General features: G+C 33.5%; 1 protein-coding gene across 1 annotated transcript in view; it reads right to left on the bottom strand.

Annotated features, from left to right (window-relative positions):
* The window catches only part of LOC149411878 (protein Wnt-5b-like), a 141,020-nt gene that overhangs the window by 57,003 nt on the left and 63,369 nt on the right, over nt 1–20,648 (bottom strand). The window contains exons 5-6 of the mRNA XM_089646469.1: nt 19,839–19,950; nt 2,317–2,419 (exon numbers count right to left, since the gene is read on the bottom strand). Coding sequence (XP_089502595.1) covers nt 2,317–2,419; nt 19,839–19,950 — 215 coding nt within the window. The remainder of the gene's footprint in view (nt 1–2,316; nt 2,420–19,838; nt 19,951–20,648) is intronic.

Genomic DNA, 20,648 nt, shown 5'->3' on the forward strand with positions numbered 1-20,648 from the left:
CCCGTCCTAAATTCCAATATGTACTTATTATGTTGCCATTTTTACCGATCGATTAATCTCCAACCTCCTTCCCATCCTCAGAGCACCTGTTCTAACCAATCAGTGCCCCCTTGTGTACTGGTCACACCGGGACAGGAGTGCTCCTGGCTAGGGTCGTACAAACGTATCTAATCGTATTCTTAACATCATCCGTATTCGGGCGTGTAGAGATTCGGAGTAAATGCCTGTGTAATTGGCGCGAGACAATGAACAAATGGAATAAAGAACGCGCCCAGTTCTTGGGACACCCATTACCTTACAACAGATTACATTACTCAAAATGACCCCCATACCTGTCTATTAAATAAACTCATTGTTTTTATTCCAAGTATTGAAGCAATTTAATGAATTTATTCCAGCAGACTTTCCAGAAGACTTTTTTGTTCAAGGAACGTTGTATATATTGTGGAAACGTAATGGTTTCAAACTATAACAAAAAATACTTTTCACACAAGTTGTTTTACAACATAAATCATTGATCTTATTTTTACAGCATAAAGACAGCTTCCGTGATCGAGGGGTAAGGCTCTCGACTAGCAATCTGGAGGTCGCGGGTTCAAATCCCGGTTTTATTTAAATAATTTTAATTATTTTCACAATGTTATCATTTAAAATAAGATGAGGTACATTTTCGACATATTCGAGAGTGGAAGATACTATCAGTATCGCCCTGGCGTAAGACTACTATTCTGAATTGAAACTTTGCTTGAAATGACTTAAGCCGTGTTTGGTGACCAGATCTGAGTAGCCAGGTACTTTCCCACCTTCCATCGCCTTCCCCTTCCCAATACCTTCAGCCTCACAACATATCAAATACATCACAAACGATCGGGAGCAGTTGAGACTCTTGTGCGATGTAGGGACAATTCAAATTTTAAAACGTTCGTAGAAAATAGTGTTGAATTCCATTGTAAAAACACTTTAGAGGGGATATTAGTAGTACAGGTGTTATTAATAAGATAAGATATTCTCAATATACGTAAAATAGTTCCTTTTGCTTGGTTTTTATCATTTTTCTTCCAAAGCATGTATTTAAAAGCATAAATACTTTGTTAAGACAACAACAGATAATGACAATCCTAACATCCTTTACATTGGCATTAATTAGATGCAGTGGAAATGGTTCCTTGAAATTAGCATAATTTTTAAAATTATTTAAATACCTTCTTATAATTTTTTAGTAATGTTATTCCACATTGTTTAAAGCGAGGAGATTAGCATCTTAGTCCTGGCAAATTACATGATCCACATCTTCAAAATTAAAATGCTTGACAACTGCTGAGATTTATAAGACAGTTTAAATGCAATATGTTGGAGAAATATGGTCATTTGTGTTCCTTGCACGTCTGAAGAACGACTCGTGCACGTTTTTGGGTTTTGTACGAATTACCTTGCTAATTAAATGCACGTTTGTGCTGTTTTTATATGAACTAAATTCCAAACAAATAATGGTGTCTTAGATTTGATATGATTAAAATGATAATGTTATTTTGTGGACACAGTTGGTATCGACACGGAAGGAATAAGGGCATTAATTAATTATAAGATCTGCACAGACTCAATGTAGGTATGCCGAGTCTGTTCTTTGGGCATTTTAATGAAGCCTGCTCTAAGGAGGTAGGAGCATTGATCCCCGGTGCAACGGAGCACGTGCGTGATACTCGACGGACACGAGGGAACATTCACAGTTAATGTTGGCTTCGTAAGAACGGGTTGCTTCTTCGGCTCGTTTTTGTGTAAGTCGGTTCATATGTGGAACGAATTATAGGCATCTGTTTTTCCGCCTTCACATAATCCGAACTTCTTCAAGACCCGCTTTAATAAAGCAATTCCCACAGCCCCTACCAAACCGAATCGTGACATGGTTCCCTTATTTTTATACTGTACAAACAAGGGCGGTCTAGCGAGGTGACACATACAAAAATTAATATTAATTACACACCAGAAATGCCTTCCATGTAGGTTTGAATGGACACCAATGTCACTACTGACGTACATAGAATTGCTTGGTTCTAGTCCATTTAGAAATCGTTCTGTCTCTCTTAAACAGCCTGACATCGTTATTAAATTTGATCGTTATGAAAATTTCATAACGATGATAAAACACAGTTCTGTATTTGAAATTGGATAACGAAACACGTCAACGTCGCATTTCTTTTGTTCTTCTTTATTCTATAAACAAATCAATTTATCGATTTAAAAACAAAATCGATTTGTTAAAAGTTTATTAAACACAGATCAAACTTCAGTCTAAAATGGTAATAGAAGTGTACTCACCGATTTCTCTGAATGAGCCCAACTGTTGCCAGCAAGTCACCAGACTGCAGGAGCCGGATACCCCGTGGCACTTGCACGTTACTGTGGACTTCTTGATTACTGCCTGAAAAAAATTTAAAAAAAAAACAATATTTGTAATATACTACTGATTACTAGAGCCAAATTGAAAAAATCGCGTTAGCGATAACGTGAAATTCGAAATTTTAGAATAAAATAACAATTTCCTATTTTTCTCGCGGTTTAATGGTATTTTAAAATAATAAGAAAGTAATATTATAATTTCTACATTTTATTTTGTCTATGTTTTGATAAGCTTGAAAAGCCATAATATTCTTACAAAATGGAAAGCTGGCATCTATAAATAAACCACTCACTAGATCGATATCTTCGGGCTTTTCGTATGAAAAAAATTGGACCTAAAAACCATAGATATGCCAATATATAGACAGAACAATTCTCATTCGGAGCCTACTTATTATACTATACACCAATGAAAAACTCTGAAAGTTTATTCCATAGATTTTCACAGTTTTTTATTGGTGGATATAGTTAGGCAACAATATGACGTCACAATATTCAAGGATCCAATTTTCGATCAGAGGTATACGCTCCTGATTGCATCACTTTTGCTCAATAATAACACCAGTTTTCCCAAATTTTCCTCAAAAAAACTAACGTGAATTTCGCCGAAAAATAACGCGAAATTATGAAGCGTTTAGCCACTTCGAATAGAACAGACAATTTGGCGTAATATTTTACTTTTTTACACTCATATAAATATTTCAAAGCTTCGTAGCAACGTTACTGACTTTTTAACCTGACAATATTTGAGCTATAAATTTCAAACACTATGCTAATGTATGCCAGTGCTATAGTCTTCGTTGCTCCATGCTTTACATTTCAGATTATTTCTCATGTAGTCTCATTTGGACTGTATCTTATTTTTATACATTATTTTTCAAGTTGATGCTATCAGTCGTATAAACTTCTTCTATTTTACAGTGAATCCAGTAAAGTTATTTATCATGTCACTTTAACGCTAAGTAGAGAATTTACTTCATACGAGTTGTGACACAGTAAGATACCAACAACTTATTAAGAAGTGAGAGTTTATAGAAACGCTATAGAAACCATATCTTTCCATAAATACAAATGAAAGTAGAATTATAAGTAATTTACCTGCTATTTTACCGTAGAATCTAAATAAACTAGAAGCCTGATAAAGTATTGCCATTTGCCCCAATCAGCTTTTGTACTAAATATTACATTAAAAAAAAATCGGTTTTTTATCTCTTCAGTTGTAAGACAACTACTTAAAAACCAATAAGAAATGCTTTCATAAGTCAGTGGCAATTCCCACGCTTTTGAAATGATAAGGGAATGGATTCTATTTATTACCTGATTGGGTCCTCTTTAATATATTCCTATCAAGAAATGTATTTTCATAAAGTGCCTTGATAGACCATTGACATAAAATTAGCTATATGCGCCCTTCACTCACAGCAATAAAAAATGCATGCCCTTCCATAAGAAGATGTTTGGTGACAATTTGATTTCCAGCCATGTAAGATTATTTATTTATATTACTATATAGTTTATTTATGTTACTATATAATTTATTTATGTTACTATATAATTTATTTATGTTACTGCATAATTTATTTATGTTACTAAGTAAGTCCCGTTAAAATGCTGGATAGCAGTTTGTCAATGGGTTATTATTAACAATCGACTTTATATTTTTAATTTTGAATCTATATATATAATGTAGCTCTATTATTTTGAATCATAGACATAAGAAATTTATAATTAAAAAAAAAAAAAACAACAAAAAATGATTACAGAATAAGAAAAATTACAAAGTAGAGAAAATATCAAAGAGGAAAATATATCACTACGAAAAAAAGCCTTTTTCACAAAACCATTTTCCAGCATGCATCTCCTTCTGAAAATGTGTTCACAATTGGATAACTGTATTGCGTGAAATTACTTGAAAGCCTTATATCATTTGTATTTAACAAGAAATTATATCAATTGTTCTCAGCGCATGCGTTGCCCTACCGAAAGCCGAAGTAGCCAGAAATCGCAATTTAATATCCTGAGTCTATCTGTAACTGTGTACTATTAAGACGACACAATACCCTAAAATAAAGTCGGAATCTTAATTATGAGACCTGAGTCAATGAGGCGTTTACAAAAATATGCGATACACTGCCCAGACGGACGGACCCACGGTCGTATTTTCCCTCTATCCTAATCCTCTAAAATAAAGTGGGAATCGTAACGACGTAAGTGAAGAAGTCGTGTAAAAAATATTTTCGCGCGCTGCCCGGCGTATTGGACGAACCTAAGGTTGAATTTGCCCTAGCAGGCCTAGAAAATTGATATTTCCACGGGTGTTCATTTTATTAAACTAATTCTAAATTAATTCTAATAAACGTATTACTAAAAATTAAAATGTTTCCAATTAAAAAAAATAGGAAAGTTATTACTTCATCGTCTAGAAAAATAAAAACTGGTGTCTGACATTAAATTTATAGTAGAAAAGCGTTATATAAAATTTCAAACCGTATTACGTAAAACATTTTCGTGGTTAGGTACTGTTTTATTTATCTTAATTGTGAATAATTCACGTTCGTGGGTATCAGTCTAAAAATATACATATTATTGTTACGAACAATTTGGAATTAATCAAAATATGATCCACGAGAAAACCCCGATTGGTTTCAAGCATTTATCTTGAAAATTCCCGAAGTTATAGATCTTTAATTTTTACTATCAATCAGCTATAATGATAGTATAACATTTACCTGCTCTTAAAATTTGTATCGCAAGAAATATTGAATTTAATTTATGTAAACTAATACGATTGATATTATCATGGTCCTTTTAACTACAAGAAAGGCTAACCTAGTGTCTTCAGGCCCTAGCTTTGATTTGCTTAATGGCTTTAACCAATTAGAAACACACTCACTGGAGGCTGTAAAACCTGGTCTATCAGGGTCTTAATGAGGTATCTGGGTTGTAAGGAGCCGCAAGGGTGATACTGATGCACCCTTTACTCTTTCGTCTGGAGGATTGTGATTTATCCTGAACCCTTATGTAGATTAATGTTTCATTATTTGAATTAATGAATATTATCAACATCATTGTTAGTTTGTTATGATATCGAAACTACATCTTTACTTTAGTCAAATGATTGTGTATCAGGTTATATATTTTATTATGATTTTCTCAATTTATTCGTGCTTTCGGTATTTATCCGACGAATCAAAATGTTTCGTGCTACAATTTTACTTTTTTAATCTTACATTTTTAAATGATAGATTTATAGGCTTTAAAACTGTTCATATTATAAAAGTAGAAAGAGGTGCATACATTATTACATTTAAGGCGATGCACTACGTCGTGTAATATTTTGAATCGAGACACTATCAATAACACACCTTCGCTTAAAACCATCCATCTATTTTGATTTATGCAAGAAAAAAACATGGCCAAAAAGTGCTTTTTATTTTATATTGTGGATGTTCAGGCATAAATATTTAAATGTGTTTCGATCATTTTATAAATAACTTAATTCACCACATTATACAATAACATCATAACCGAAAATGGGTTTGTAAGTAGAAGATTTTGAACTTTAAAGCAGTTTTCATAGACCTTATACATTATTTTTTTCTGGGCTTATAAAAAGACTTATCTAAAAAATACTCGATTATTTTAAAGGCCAAGATAAATTTTACTCGCAGTATTTAATTAAAGCATCTGAAAAAAAAGCATAGCTCAACTCGTCAAATAATTCCTCCTCATGTGCCCATAAAAATTGAATATAACAACCTGCAAATCCTGATACAGGAGAAATATCTTGGGCTCTGCATTGATAAACACCTAACTTTTACACAGCATATTCAAGATATTTAAGATAAAATCACCCCCTTAATTAGCATATTTAGCCGGATATTATATCTGTTACCAAATAAAATTTAAAAAAAGTGGGTGTGTCAAGCCTACGCAAGACAGAAGTGAAACTTCTAGTATTCCTCTCTCTCTATTTTCATTTCATCATCTCTATTTTCTCTCTTAGGTTAGTTTGAAAATTAGAGGTTAAATAATTCAACGACGAAGCATGGATTTGATAGGATATTTCCTCTTGTGCCACTGATGTGTTCATCACCTCTATCTCGTCACTACTCATTTTTAACACTGAAATTCTGTACCAAACCGTATGAACCACAATCAATTACGTATTTCACTCGTATTACACTCACGACGCAGTATACTAACCAAGCAGCTGATGCTTGGCGTGGCGCAGTTCGCTGGTGTCTGAGAGAGAGGAAAGAAGAGAAGAGAGAGAACGTTCGTGAGCGGCTCCCCCACCTCAACAAGCGCATATGGTGAGAGAGGGACAGTGAACGGTGAGCGGTGGTGGGGGTACCCGCATTTTCGTGTCGATCCTGACTCGGTTTTACTCCGTCCCCGAAAATCCATTACGCGCCTAAAGAAGTTTCACTTCAAAAGGTCTATATTATAGCCTCGTACACTTACATTTAAACTACTTGATTGAAATCTGGGGAAATGCATGTGAAACATATATAAATGAACTACAGGTAACACAAAACAAAGTAATCAAAAAGCTATTTCATTTCAAACCTAGAAAATCAACAAAAAAATTATACATGGAAACAAAACTATTAAAATTAAGAAAATTATATGAATATAATACATGTCTCCTTATTTACAAAATAAATAATAAACTCATACATACAAATACAGAACTCATTAAAACGTCCCAAGTACACACACACTTTACACGGCAACACGATAAAATACATTTAAACACCATACATACTAATTATGGCAAGCAATCCATTGGTTACGAGGGGAGCAACATATATAATTGCCTCTAAAAATGAAAAAAGTGTAGGTAGGTACATTTAAAAAAAAAATTGTTCAGTTTCATGCTCGATCAACAAAACAATGAAAGTGAATAATATCGTTGTGTAATATATTTGTTATTTCTAGTTAAATAAGTGAAAAATGTAATTTTCTTTCATCTAGAATAAAAATTAAAAAAAAAAAAAAAACAAACATTTCTAGGCGACCAAATTTTCAAACCAAAAACACATGATTTTGCATTACTTCGTAGTGCATCGCCTTAATAAATTTATCTGTACTCACATATTTACGATTGTAGCGAACAATATAAAAGTCGGGCGTGCGTCGGTGTGTGCCGGTGCTTATCATTTAGGTACAGTTGTTTTGCTTGTATGGGTCCCACTCGTCACGTTCACCTACTCTTTCGGAAGAACGTCCTTCCTTATTTATTGTTATCAAGTTTAATTAAAATGCCGTTTTAATTATAAAAAAGTGTACAATAATATTATTAAACAATTAAAAAAACAAAAAGTTTAGCTATAAACAAGTTCCGCTGTATAATTGTTATTATGCTTCATAGATGTTTCGCCTACTGAAGGCAGTATCAAACTGGCGAGGTCACTCACAGGCTTATATATTAATGTTTTTTCTCGTATATAGGTAATTATAATGAAAAACAAATCGATATTATTTTTATTACCTATGCCACTATTCATAGTAAAAATAATATCAATTTGTTTTTCAATATACGCACCTATATTGAAATACTAAAAAAATACAGTGTGTGGCAAGCCTACGCACTACGGAAGTTAAACTTTTAGTATTCTTCTCTCTCTATTTTCATTTCTAAGTATTAATAAGTTTTTGTACACACTGTTTGTGTGTACATGTCCATTATTTATTATCAATATTTTAACTATTAACATACTTTGCATTATTATTATAGATCATTATATCATATTTCACTGTTAGTGTAATCTCGCCAATATGTTAAACAATCCTATCATGCTATTACAACAAAAATACTATTTTGTGAGATATTTATCCACCTTGGTTATGTTTACCTTACGTTAATGTCATCACTGTGTGAATCAGACTCTCTTCTTCATTGGTGATTTTCAGGGGATATTTTCTCTTGTGCCACGAATGTTTTTCTCACTTCTATCTCGTCACTACTCATTTTTGACACTAAAACTCTGTTCCAAATCGAATAAACCACAATCAATTACGTATTTCACTTGTATTACACTCACCGCGCAGTACACGAAGCAAGCAGCTGATGCCTGGCGTGGCGTCGTTGGCTAGAGAGAGAGGAAAAGAGAGAAGAGAGAGAGAGAACGTTCGTCAGTGGCTCCCTCACCTCAGTAAGCGACTACGGTGAGAGAGCGACAGTGAACGGTGAGCGGTGCAATGATCACGGTTTTTCGTGACGGTCATGAGTCGGTTTTACTCCGGTCCTCGAAAATGCATGACGCGCGTAAAGAAGTTTCACTTCAAAAATATGTCGTCTGTAAGTGGTCTTAGTGGTCTGGTCGTAACACGGAGAAAAATGAGTACCTTGATAATTTATTAGAAATCTCTTAAAATTATTGGTGATCCGGTTAAAAACGGGATTGTAGGCCTTTAAAGAATAAATACACAGTTTCATTTATAAGCTTTTAGTAAACTGCGAATACATTATCACGACGTTAGAATACGTGTTCCGAATTCTAAGAATCCTTCCGAAGGCCTGCAATCCCGTTTTTAACCGGATTATCAATAATTTTAAAGAGATTCATAACAAAATATAAGTAATCTTTTTTCTATTTGCACAGTTCGATAATGCCTTCAGAAGCGAAACATTTTACAGCAGAACTTGTTTATAATTTTTTTTTTTTTGTTTTTAATTTAATAAATAAAAGAAAACATTATAATAATGAAATTAAAAAAGTCCTACATTTCTGTGTGGGCACATGAATTTGATGAAAATGAAACCAAGCGGAGAGGGATTTGGAGTAAATAAGGTGTCATTTTCCTTCCGGTTACCTTAATATATATTAACAGTTATTTTATATGCTTAATATATTTGTGATACGGTATTAAAACTTTCAACTTATTTACAAAGGAAATGCGTGTTGAAGTAGTAATCACGACATTTGGCTGACGAGCAATTATCTGATATGTATATATTTACATCAACTGACAGTGATGTTTTCAACGTTAGTAAGATGGTAGCTTTAATGGACTGTGGCATGTTTGACTTGACGATTAAACCCTTCGCAGCCTAAAGCTTTTGATAACTTTATAGAAAGATTATAATCTTGTAGGGTAAATTATAGGGAGTTTACATCTCCTGAAAATAATTACAACATTACTTTTACCCACATTCTTGTGAGGCTGGTATCACTGTGAACCTGCGCGCGATACCTCGCGCGGCAAATAATGCATTCTGTCTCCAGCGGTCTAGCCGTCGGTTTAGCCCTAAATCTCCTCTAGCGTACGCGATCTGTTTTGTTCATAAAATTATTGTAACGTGAGTTTTGTTTAGGTAAAAACTAAATTGGAAAGTAAAAGTAATCACGCAACCTTGGATTCTGCGGATTGGAGAACCATAAAATCATTCAGCCTACAACTCATTTAAATTGGCGATAATCAAAATCCTCCAAAATCTTCAATATATTTCAATTGCGTCCCAAACAACAGAAGGGCTGAAGCATCCCCAATCGGGGGATCGTTGTATGACTTACGTCATAATATAGTTGATAAAATGCTTTTTTACGTTTACCCCAAACAGACCCCGAGGGGGCTATATCATCTTTGGGTTCTCATTTGGAAAATTTCAAACATTTGTAAATATTGGGTTAGCATATTGCGCGTTTCCCGACTCGCGCCGAAGGCATCAATGGCGCTAGTTCCTAGGAGCATCTTTTATTGAAATACCGCTAGAACAAGTACAACATTCCCACCTGACTACTATGCTCTAAATCCAAATTTTTAAAATAGTGGAATCTATCAAACGGACCATTACCTTTCTTGTACGAGACTTTTCGGTAAGCTAGACTCTTTTTCGTATTGCTGTCACCGAAAGGGTTCGACAAGGTATTTACGAGAAAATGTAGAAATAAACACACTATTACATTTTAAGTTAGTATTCGTGGAATACTAAATTTATACTAAACTAGGCTCGTTTTGCAGCACGGAAATAAGGCTATTTACTCAAAATTATATAAGCTTGCGGCAATATACTCTTACGTACCAATTGGTGATTGTCATTATTAGAAAACATTTTAAAATCTATTTATTCACTGTGTCAGGAAATTCTGAGTTAAAGCGGGAAACTGATGGATCTAAGTGACAGAGAACCCAACCCAAAAGTTATTTATTTTTCTTATTTTCCATTTTTTTTAGCAAATAAAGGGTTCAAAAGAACGTTTGGAGCTGGGTTTACGCTTTAACGCGTTTTAAAATACATTAAATAGCTAATATTAATCCCCTATTGATAGAGGCGTATGTGTGGTAAAACCATGTATGATTGTGTGAGGAATGTGGATATCCGCAAAGAGTGCAAGGCTGATGTAAGCGTAATGAGTAAGATCAAGAAAGGGACGCTTAGATGGTTTTGTCATGTAGAGTGAATAAGCGAAGAAAGGAGTGTAAAGAGAATATACGATGCAAATGTAAATGGTAGCAGAAGTCGGGGACGCCCGAGGAAGACATGGCACCACCAAGTGAATCAGATACTTGAGTCGGGCCATGTCAAGAGTCAGAATAATAGAAGAGTATATATGAATGTGAATGAGGCAAGGAGTGTGTGCCAATACCGAGTTGTTTGGCGGTCCGTCCTCTCTGCCTACCCCTGCAGGGAAACGGCTTGATCAAATCGAAAAATTTTAAGCCACAAATCGACTCCGAATGTGATGTATATTCACCAGTTTTCCGCTCGCACTACGAGTTTCCTAAAAAAGATTATCTGTGATACCACCGGGTGGGCAGCATTTGTTTGACTTTTACTCAAGTCTTATTTAAGGATCGATGACGTTTCTGATTTCTAAAAGCTCTATGTAAAGCACGGGCATCGTCGAGAACTTCAGCCAGTATGTTATACAAGTTCGAAAATGAAGCACACACCAAAATAAATTAAATAAAAATATTTTTTATTAGGTACCAATCTGAATGCCATCAAATATGTAGTTGCGTGCGCGTACGATATCTCAAAACCATACAAAATTTCTTTAAGCTGAAGGTAGTAGGTATCTAGGAAAAGAATGAGACGAGGAAGAGAAAGATAGAAAACTTTATATATAATTTAAATAAACTTTATTTCACTGTGATTTTTGAAGTCAGAATCCTCTCCACAGCCAAAGACCGTTACGTTTGTTATCTTAATTAACAATGAGCACACATCCTGGCTAGACTGGCAGATTAGCCTAACGATAACGGCTAGCATTGAGCGTTATACCGCTATAACCGCTTTTACCGTTAATATAACTAAAATGGTAGCCACCGCCACTTATCGTGGAAGTTCCAGTGTCATCTGCAGCTAAATTTGGCGATATTAGGTACATTTGGCTGGGAATAGTGTCGCCGCCTCGTTTTCAACAATAGCTGAAGTCATTACTAATTACAATAATTATCATCCACTTTGCATAATTAATTATATTCTCTTAATTACGAGTATATTACAATTTATCATAGGAATTAGCTAAGATTTTTTAAAATTAATTCCATTCAGGCCTCTGGCGTACTGACCATTAAATGGAATATTTCTGAACTTATTCTAAAACTAAATACTGTTTTTAAAAGATGATGATAAAATTTTGAACGCAATAACAAAAATGTGAAAAAACTGGCTCACATTACACTTTTTCGTCTAAACACCGAAATATGATTACGGATATCGAAGAAAAACACATTATTTATTAGACTAATCTTTTACAAACATTTCTTTCCTAACTTTTAATTCGTTTCATACAAAAAAAAATATTAAAAAATTTACATTCAAAGTCAAAGTTATTTTTCTCAAATTGAGGTCGGAATCTTTGGTTTCAATCTTTTTGTCTATATTTATATTCTATTATTTAATAGAAAGCGTGCTGTTTTCTCTTTCTAACATTGTTTAGAACATATTTCTCACTACGATGGTAAAGGAGACACAACAGTTTTTATGAGACCATACGAGCTGTTCCCAAAAGCGAACAGTGGGGTAATAGGTGTTTGTTCGCAAAACCAAACAATTTGGCCTGAGGGTTAATTAATAATCACTAGATATAATTGTTACCATTTTTACACCACAATTCTGTTGGTATTTGGATTAATGTAATTTTGTTTAAATATACCTTTTGTTATTGATATATTTATTGTTACAGGAAGCCGCAGAACTACATGACGGGTGCGAGTGCAGTTTCGCAGACATGCTTCTTCCTGCAGATTGCAGAGTGTTGATTTCCATTTGACGATTTAAATTTAACCCTTCCAGCTTCGCTAGGACAAAATTAGCCAAAAATATCATATTCTATTAAGGCCGGTTGGGTTTAACCCCGGCGTCCATACATTATTTAAGTATTTTTTTCTAAAGTGCGGAGATATATGAATTATTCACCGTTAGAAAGAGAAATAATTATTTTTCTCAGTTTTGTCTCAAATATTTATACTTGTTTCCATGAATAAAATTATAAAAATTGTCAATATGTATAAAAATTATTTATATTATATTGTATAAACGCCGTAAAAAGTGAGGTGACAGTTTTCTTAAAGGCCTTACAAACCTTCCTGCAAGGAGGGCGGTAAAATTAGCGTCTTCTCTACACACTGACAGTGTGAAACTGATCGTGCAGCAAAGCGCTCGTTGATCATGTTGAAAAATAGAAATAATCGTTTAGACTTGATGGTAAACATTAAGCCTGTAGGGTTAAGGATATACAGGGTGTATCGGCACGTACCCGACAAACTTTAACCAGCTATTCCTTAGCACATTTGGAGTAAAAAATGTTATGGGCACTTTGCTGTCCGGTAACATTTTTTTTAATAAAAAAATCATATTTCGCCACATGCCAACAATGCTTTATCCTTTGTCAAAGTTTGAAAACCTATCTGGCAATATTTTATTCGAGTTTCGTTGAATAATGTACGTACGTACCTACATTGGCGCGCTTTTGCAATCACAATGAAATGGCATGGCACCATTCGGCTCATTTTTAACTATTATTATTTAGTGTGTATGAAAGAGCGAGGACGCTTTTTGACACACTTGCTAATAACAGCTGTTGAACCAGCTATTCCTTAGCACATTTGGAGTAAAAAATGTTATGGGCACTTTGCTGTCCGGTAACATTTTTTTTAATAAAAAAATCATATTTCGCCACATGCCAATAATGCTTTATCCTTTGTCAAAGTTTGAAAACCTATCTGGCAATATTTTATTCGAGTTTCGTTGAATAATGTACGTACGTACCTACATTGGCGCGCTTTTGCAATCACAATGAAATGGCATGGCACCATTCGTCTCATTTTTAACTATTATTATTTAGTGTGTATGAAAGAGCGAAGACGCTTTTTGACACACTTGCTAATAACAGCTGTTGAACACGAAACAATGCCAATGACAGTGACGGAGTGTGGATTTTTTTTTTTAAATGTTACCGGACAGCAAAGTGCCCATAACATTTTTTACTCCAAATGTGCTGAGGAATAGCTGGTTAAAGTTTGTCGGGTACGTGCCGATACACCCTGTATAGTATAATAGTTTATTACAGAGCGTTAACGTAAATAAATTTATAATGTGCTTGCTCCTTATCAAAACGTACAGAAGAATGTCATCTTATCATTTTATCGTCAGAGAAATAAATTTCTGATAAGTAGGTACTCGACTGTTTATATCATCTACATCTGCCGCTGAAGGAAGACGGAACGAGGAAGCGAAGTGCCCGGAGCAGAGAAGAGGGAAGGGTAATTGGCCATGAAACTGGGGCTAATCGGCACTCCACTGCAGCAGGGAGGGAATGGTCCAAGTTGGGCTGTTAAGCCAAGTTATAATACTCCTTCATTTCTCAATCATGAGTCTTGACATAAAATTAATATCAATGCTGAATATATATAGGAATCCGGAAGCTTATCAATTCTAGCAATACCGGATTATCAACTAAATCATTTAGAATTTTATATAGAAATACCAAGTCAATGACAATTATTCTGTTTAATTTTTAATAAGAAAGCGATATAATACCTACTAATAATAATTAATGTAATAATAGTGCTAAAAAACAGCACCGTTTAGGTATTAAAAGTTTAATTAATATTACCGATTCAAAATAAATTAAGTTTTTTATTAAAATTTCACCTTTCCGAAAATGACCAAAACATGTGTTGAAAATGAACTAGTATTTCTTATTTTATAAATCAAAACCAAAATTTCCTGTGAAATTATTAGATTTGTAAGTAGGTACTTTACTTAATTACAAACCAAACATTAATTTTAGGCAAAATTTAAAATAAGAAATTATATCTGAAATTTCTCCAAAAAAACTTCACCATCTCAATAACAATTCTATTTTCAAACATTCTTCAGATGTACCATAATTTTGAAAAAACGCAAATAAGAAAGTTCAAATAAACACGACAATTTCAATTTTGAAAAAATAATTGATACAATAAAACGGCCACCACCTTGAACCGGCAACAGAACGCGCGAACAAATTTAGACGAAATGCAAAACGGTGTAGTTAAAACAGAACTTCTTTATTCTCAGTCAAATAAGTACGTAGTAATTTTGATATTTGTTATGTTAATTTACATTTAAACTGTACTACGATTTAACTATAAAAAAATTTCGTGGACAATTCTTTCAACAGTAACCGTCTTGAATGTCAAGAGTGTTACATTAGCTAATATAACCCCTCAAGACATAGTGGGAACTGAAGATAGATCCTGCCTTATCATGTTCCTTCAAATCGCATCAAACTTCACGAACTATTAAACCTTGTCTTATAAATACCATTACTTTAAAACTTGTCGGTAGTGGAAAACCAGCCAGCGTACTAGATAGATTTATGTAAAAGATAATATTTTGTAGTAGGTACTCATTTCAATCGATATTGGAAAGTTTCATCTGATAATCATAATACAATATATTGTAACTGTCTGTCTGAAGTCTGTATGAAGTTGTAAGTAATCTAAAAGCGTATTTGTGTTACTGGCATTTTAAGTGAGTAATTTTTTTTATTTCATTTTTTTATTTATTCATCAATATAAAGTTTTATTACATAAATTTTTCGACATCTGTCTCACTAGGGTACACCTGTGTCGAGACAGACGTATTCAGGTACTTAAAGATTACTTGCAAAGGGGCTATTATAAAATTATTTTATTTTGTTTGTGAATTGTTGTTACTGTTTACTTGTAATTTGGTTTACATATGTTTGTGATAGTGGGACGACCAAGACTAGTTATCCATTTCTTTATTTCATGTTTGAATTTGGTCATTGACTCTGTTCGTCTAATAGTGGCTGGTAGTATATTGTATAGTTTGCAAGCTATGTATTTGAAATGTCTTTGCCCAAAGGTGGTTTTAGCAAAAGAAGTTTGGAGAAGTTCTTTGTTTTTGGCTCGGGTATTGTGTATCGTTTGAGTTGGTCTGTACAGTGTTTTGCTGTTTTGGTGTAAATTAATCAAAATGGATCTTGCAAAGAGCTGTTTTATGTCCATTACGTTGATAGTATTGAAGATAGTATCAGTGCTGGTAGAAAGAGGAAATTTGAAGAAAAATTAAAAAATTTTAAATTATGAAGACATTGTTTATAACAAAAAGCCGACCGGTTTCTTTACAAACGTTCCTTCCTTAGGGTAAAATATATACTATGATAAGCTTGGAAAATAATGGGTTAACTAGGTTATATTTTTAGTGTTAAAGCGGGGGTGGAGGCGTGACTAGGGATTAGTGAGGAGTTGGGTGAAGAAATAGGGCAACTATCTAATGCTGCCAGTACACTTTAGGCTGACGCGTTGGGCCAATGTGCTGGCCCAACGTGTACAGGACCACTTTTCGTATATTGGCCGTTACACGCGTCGGGCCGCTAACGTTGTTCGGCAAAACCGAGATTGTCATTTTATCGGGCAGATATCAAAGGATCTTGACACAAACTGAGTTCACACGTTGGCGGGTTGGCGCCAACATTGTCCAAATGCGTTGGTCCAACGTGTACTAGGAGCTTAAGATGGAACTGTAAGATAATATTTTTTGTTTGTTGACAATGGACTAATTATCTTTAAGATATTTCTTCAATTCTGAAGCTTCTAAGTTATATAAGCCTTTTCCTTTATTATTAATATGGAGAATTTTCATCACTGATTTTTTTTTCAAAACTATGATTATTTGCAATGATATGGTTAGAAAAATCGGAAAAATTATTATTTTTAAGACACCTTAAATGTTATTTGTCGAAATGAACACTTGTTTTCCCGAAGTAAAATGAGGAATGAACGGCTATACAGAAACCGGTCGGCTCTGATATTAAAAAATATATACTCGTATAGTGGATCAGACAAAGCGATTTGGTTTCATTTATTTATAATGGATAATCACAAAGTTATAGCTACATTTAAAAGCATGAAATTTCGATAGTACGCGAGTTTTGGTGCATCAGTAAACTGCGATCATGACTGTGTAATGCATTAATGGAATGGTATTAGTGCACGCATTTATCATGCGAAAATGCGAACTGATATCAGGTGCAATTACACCCCATCTACAAAACAAAATCTCCCTTTTCATCTGCGCAAAAAAACTATATCCACCAATCAAGTAGTTGTAAACATAAAATTATAAATTTTAATGTTTTATGCTTTAATTATAATATTTTAAACTAATTTTATCCTCATAAATAATTATAATTCCTACCAGGATAGCAGAATGGTAGTGGAGATACGCACCAAACTGTTACCAATACATTCAATCTGTTCTGTGTCCACGCACAATCCTTTGTGTGTGTTGGAATAGTTTGGGATGGAATCATGATCAACCCATTTTATACGAATACAGGTGCAAACTACAAATACATTGATAGGCACTTGACACTTTTATCAAACACGCAAAATTTGCAACTCTTTTAACGGTCACGTGATCCGAGGCAACTTTAAATTGAAATGATCATAATGTTCAACTAAGGATTGAAGGATATTGGCAGGATATTTTGGGTAAGGTAAAAGTTTTGCTAATAGAGATAAATATATTTAAAATCTTTATTTTTGGAGAAAGAGATATACAATATTTCTCTATAAAGTTATTTAACATCGACCCTCTTGCAATAAAAACCACTACAAAAATAACCGACTTCAAAAGAAGTATTACTATATGGATTTTGGATTTAGGACACAAGAATATAGATGCTATGTTGCAACCTAACAGAGATACTGTACATACAAAAAGCTGGCCTAAACTCTAATTCATACACAAAACCATGTACAATGTGACCTTAGAATGGTATTCCCCAGTAAGGTCACATTCTTTTAGACTTTTGAAAAAAAAAAAATTTAAAAAACAAAAATTATGAAAGAGGTTTTTGATTTCCCCATCTTACTAATTGTCAAAAAATTGTCTAGATTAAAACAGGATGTCGTAAACTGTTGCTTCTTAAGGCCCCTTAGTTAGATGGTTTGAAAGAGAGATATGTAAACACGAATGTTAGAGGGAGAGATATTAAATATAAGAAAAAAAAAATTCTAGAAAAATTAATTTGGGATTTTTTCTATTGAGAGAATTTCATATAATGAACGTTTCGACATAACAAATGTATAGATACTATCTTCAAAAATTACATTTGTTTTATTGGAACTTAAAAACTTAAAGAGTCAACGAGAAACTTGTTAAAAATCGGTAGAAATGAAAATTACGTCAAAGTTTTAAAACTACGCTATCACCTAAGCTAATTTTGAATACGATATGATTCACAAATTATGTCAAAAAATGACAACATGTTTACTCTTTTCAATACAATATACACAATTCTTTGTGATTGACATAATTAACACGGACATCTTACTATTTCCTATTAATGAGTAATGTATTATGTAACCGTTCATTTTATCTGGCAGATACATTGAAACCAGGTGAATTGAACGAACTTAAGTGGAAAATCAATTAAGTGCTTTCGATAGTCGATCACTTAGTGCTTTCTTGTCGGCGTATAAATGAATTTGCTATTAGTTAACTTAAGCTTTTAAAGCATTACATACTATCATAATAAGAGATATAAATATGTAACTGTAGATATTATACAGGGTTTTCCAATAAGAGGTCTTATTTTGATATTCAATCGTAAAAGATCAATGGTTTCGTTGCTCGTGTGGCACGTAGCGCCGTTTTGTTGAAAGTAAACGTTGTCCAGATTAATACCATCCAATTCTAGCCAAAAAAAATCATTAATCATCTCTCTATAGCGCAATCCATTCACCGTAACTGTTGCTCCAGCCTCATTTTCGAAAAAGTAAGGTACAATGACTCCGCCGGACCATAAACAGTCACACGTTGAGAATAAAGAGGCTTTACCACAATAATTCTTGGGTTTTCCGAGCCCCAACTGCGACAATTTTGCTTGTTGACAAAGCCACCGAGTTGGAAATGGGCCTCATCACTCAAGATGATTTGCGTTTAATTCAGTCAAATGAATTTTAATAATTTCAATGCATTGTTGAAGCGTGTATCGTTCCATTTTTATTAATGGCGAAGTTTCTACTTGTCAAATGTCAAAAAATAACAGCTCCAAAAGTAACATCTACCGAAATAGCGGGCTATTCAAAATAACACCTCTTATTGGAAAATCCTGTATAAATAAGTAAGAAATATTAATAATACCTCAAAATTGACTTCCAAAATGATGAAAATTCCAACTTCGAACTTGAATTACCCGAAAGTGTAAGCTCAAGTAAAAATATGTTTTACCAAAAAAGAGACTCCAATTGTGTACATTTTCCAGTTTCTAGCTTGTACCCTGAGTTTTAGTTTTCGGACACAGTAAATACAGACCTCTATTGAAATATTGGAAATGCAATCTACAAAAAAAAAAAATTATTTTGGCAATGCAATCTACAAAACTACAAAGACAATTTAATTTCAGAAATGCAATCTACAAAACAGAGAATATTTTATTTCAGAAATGCAATCTACAAAACAGAGAATATTTTATTTCGGAAATGCAATCTAAAACACAAAGACAATTTTATTTCGGAAATGCAATCTACAAAACTAAGACAATTTTATTTCGAAAGTGCAATCTATTCCAATCAAATAAAACTGATAGCTTAAAAAGAAAAGAAAGTTTCTTCCTTTTTTGAAAAGTTTATAAGGAACTATAAAGAACATGAATAAAAGTTTTGCAAGACATTTTCAACCCCCATCTACTCCCACCAAAAAATACAAGTAAAAGAACCAACTAACTAAAGCATTATAACATCTCTTAAAATATAAAAATTCAAACCTACAAATCCATTAGCTTTTCTACTTAGGGGTGAAACTTGCTAAATAATAATATTATGATTCCTTTTCACCAATTTCCAACCCATCTCCATCGAGCTAAGTAAATCGATTAGCTAATTAAAGGGTCTAAGTATTCCCATCGCGCCACAAAACGTGTCAAGCAAATGAAAGTACTTTGTTGTGTTAAGGATAAACTTACCCTCCGTCCCGCCTCGTTGTTGTGGCGGTTCATGAGCGCCCTGGCCCGCCGTCGGCTGCCCCTTTTAGAGCGGATCTCCCTTTCACGGATGTCTACGAAGTTTTCGGTGAATCTAGGACAAACAAACATTAAAATATTTAAAACTTGCTGAGTTAAGCCTCAAATTGTTATATTTACATATATTTAATCATTGACCACAATATTAACAACTCTAAAGTATAGTATTCTCTAGTAGGGAAATGTTAAAAATATATATCAAAAATAAATGTAACAAAAAAATGTTACAAAAAATAATACAAAAATGTAACAAAGAAAGGGTAAAATATTTTTTTTCAAAATTTAAATGTAAATACCTCAGAATTAAAACGCTATCTGGATGGTTCATTGGATAAATATATTCATTTTTTATTAATACGTGACATCTATTAAAGTTTTACAAGTCTGGAATTTTACAAGTCTGAAACTTTATTGAATAAAATCTCAAATTTTAATATTTAATCCCTGACAATAATATTATGCACTCTCAATCCCAAAATGAGACAGAACAGGCGGAAAAAGATTTGGTTGCATCTGGGAATTAGACCCAAGGTAGAATCGTGAAATGGTACATAAGTATAGCTGCCAAAAAAAGACATTGAAGATAGTAGCTCTCAGTCGAAATGATACAGTTAAAAATGACGGAAGTTGGTGTGGTCAAATTAGCTCAGTAGTCAAATTAATTCCCCGACAAGGCAGAGGTCCTGGGTTCAATTCCCAGATGCAACCAAATCTTTGTCTGTCTTATCTGTTTTCTGTGTTATCTAAAGTTTG

The sequence above is a fragment of the Hesperophylax consimilis genome, chromosome 24 (genome assembly GCF_061612785.1).
Source record: "Hesperophylax consimilis isolate HC1 chromosome 24, BYU_Hcon_1.0, whole genome shotgun sequence".
Lineage (NCBI taxonomy): Eukaryota > Metazoa > Arthropoda > Insecta > Trichoptera > Limnephilidae > Hesperophylax > Hesperophylax consimilis.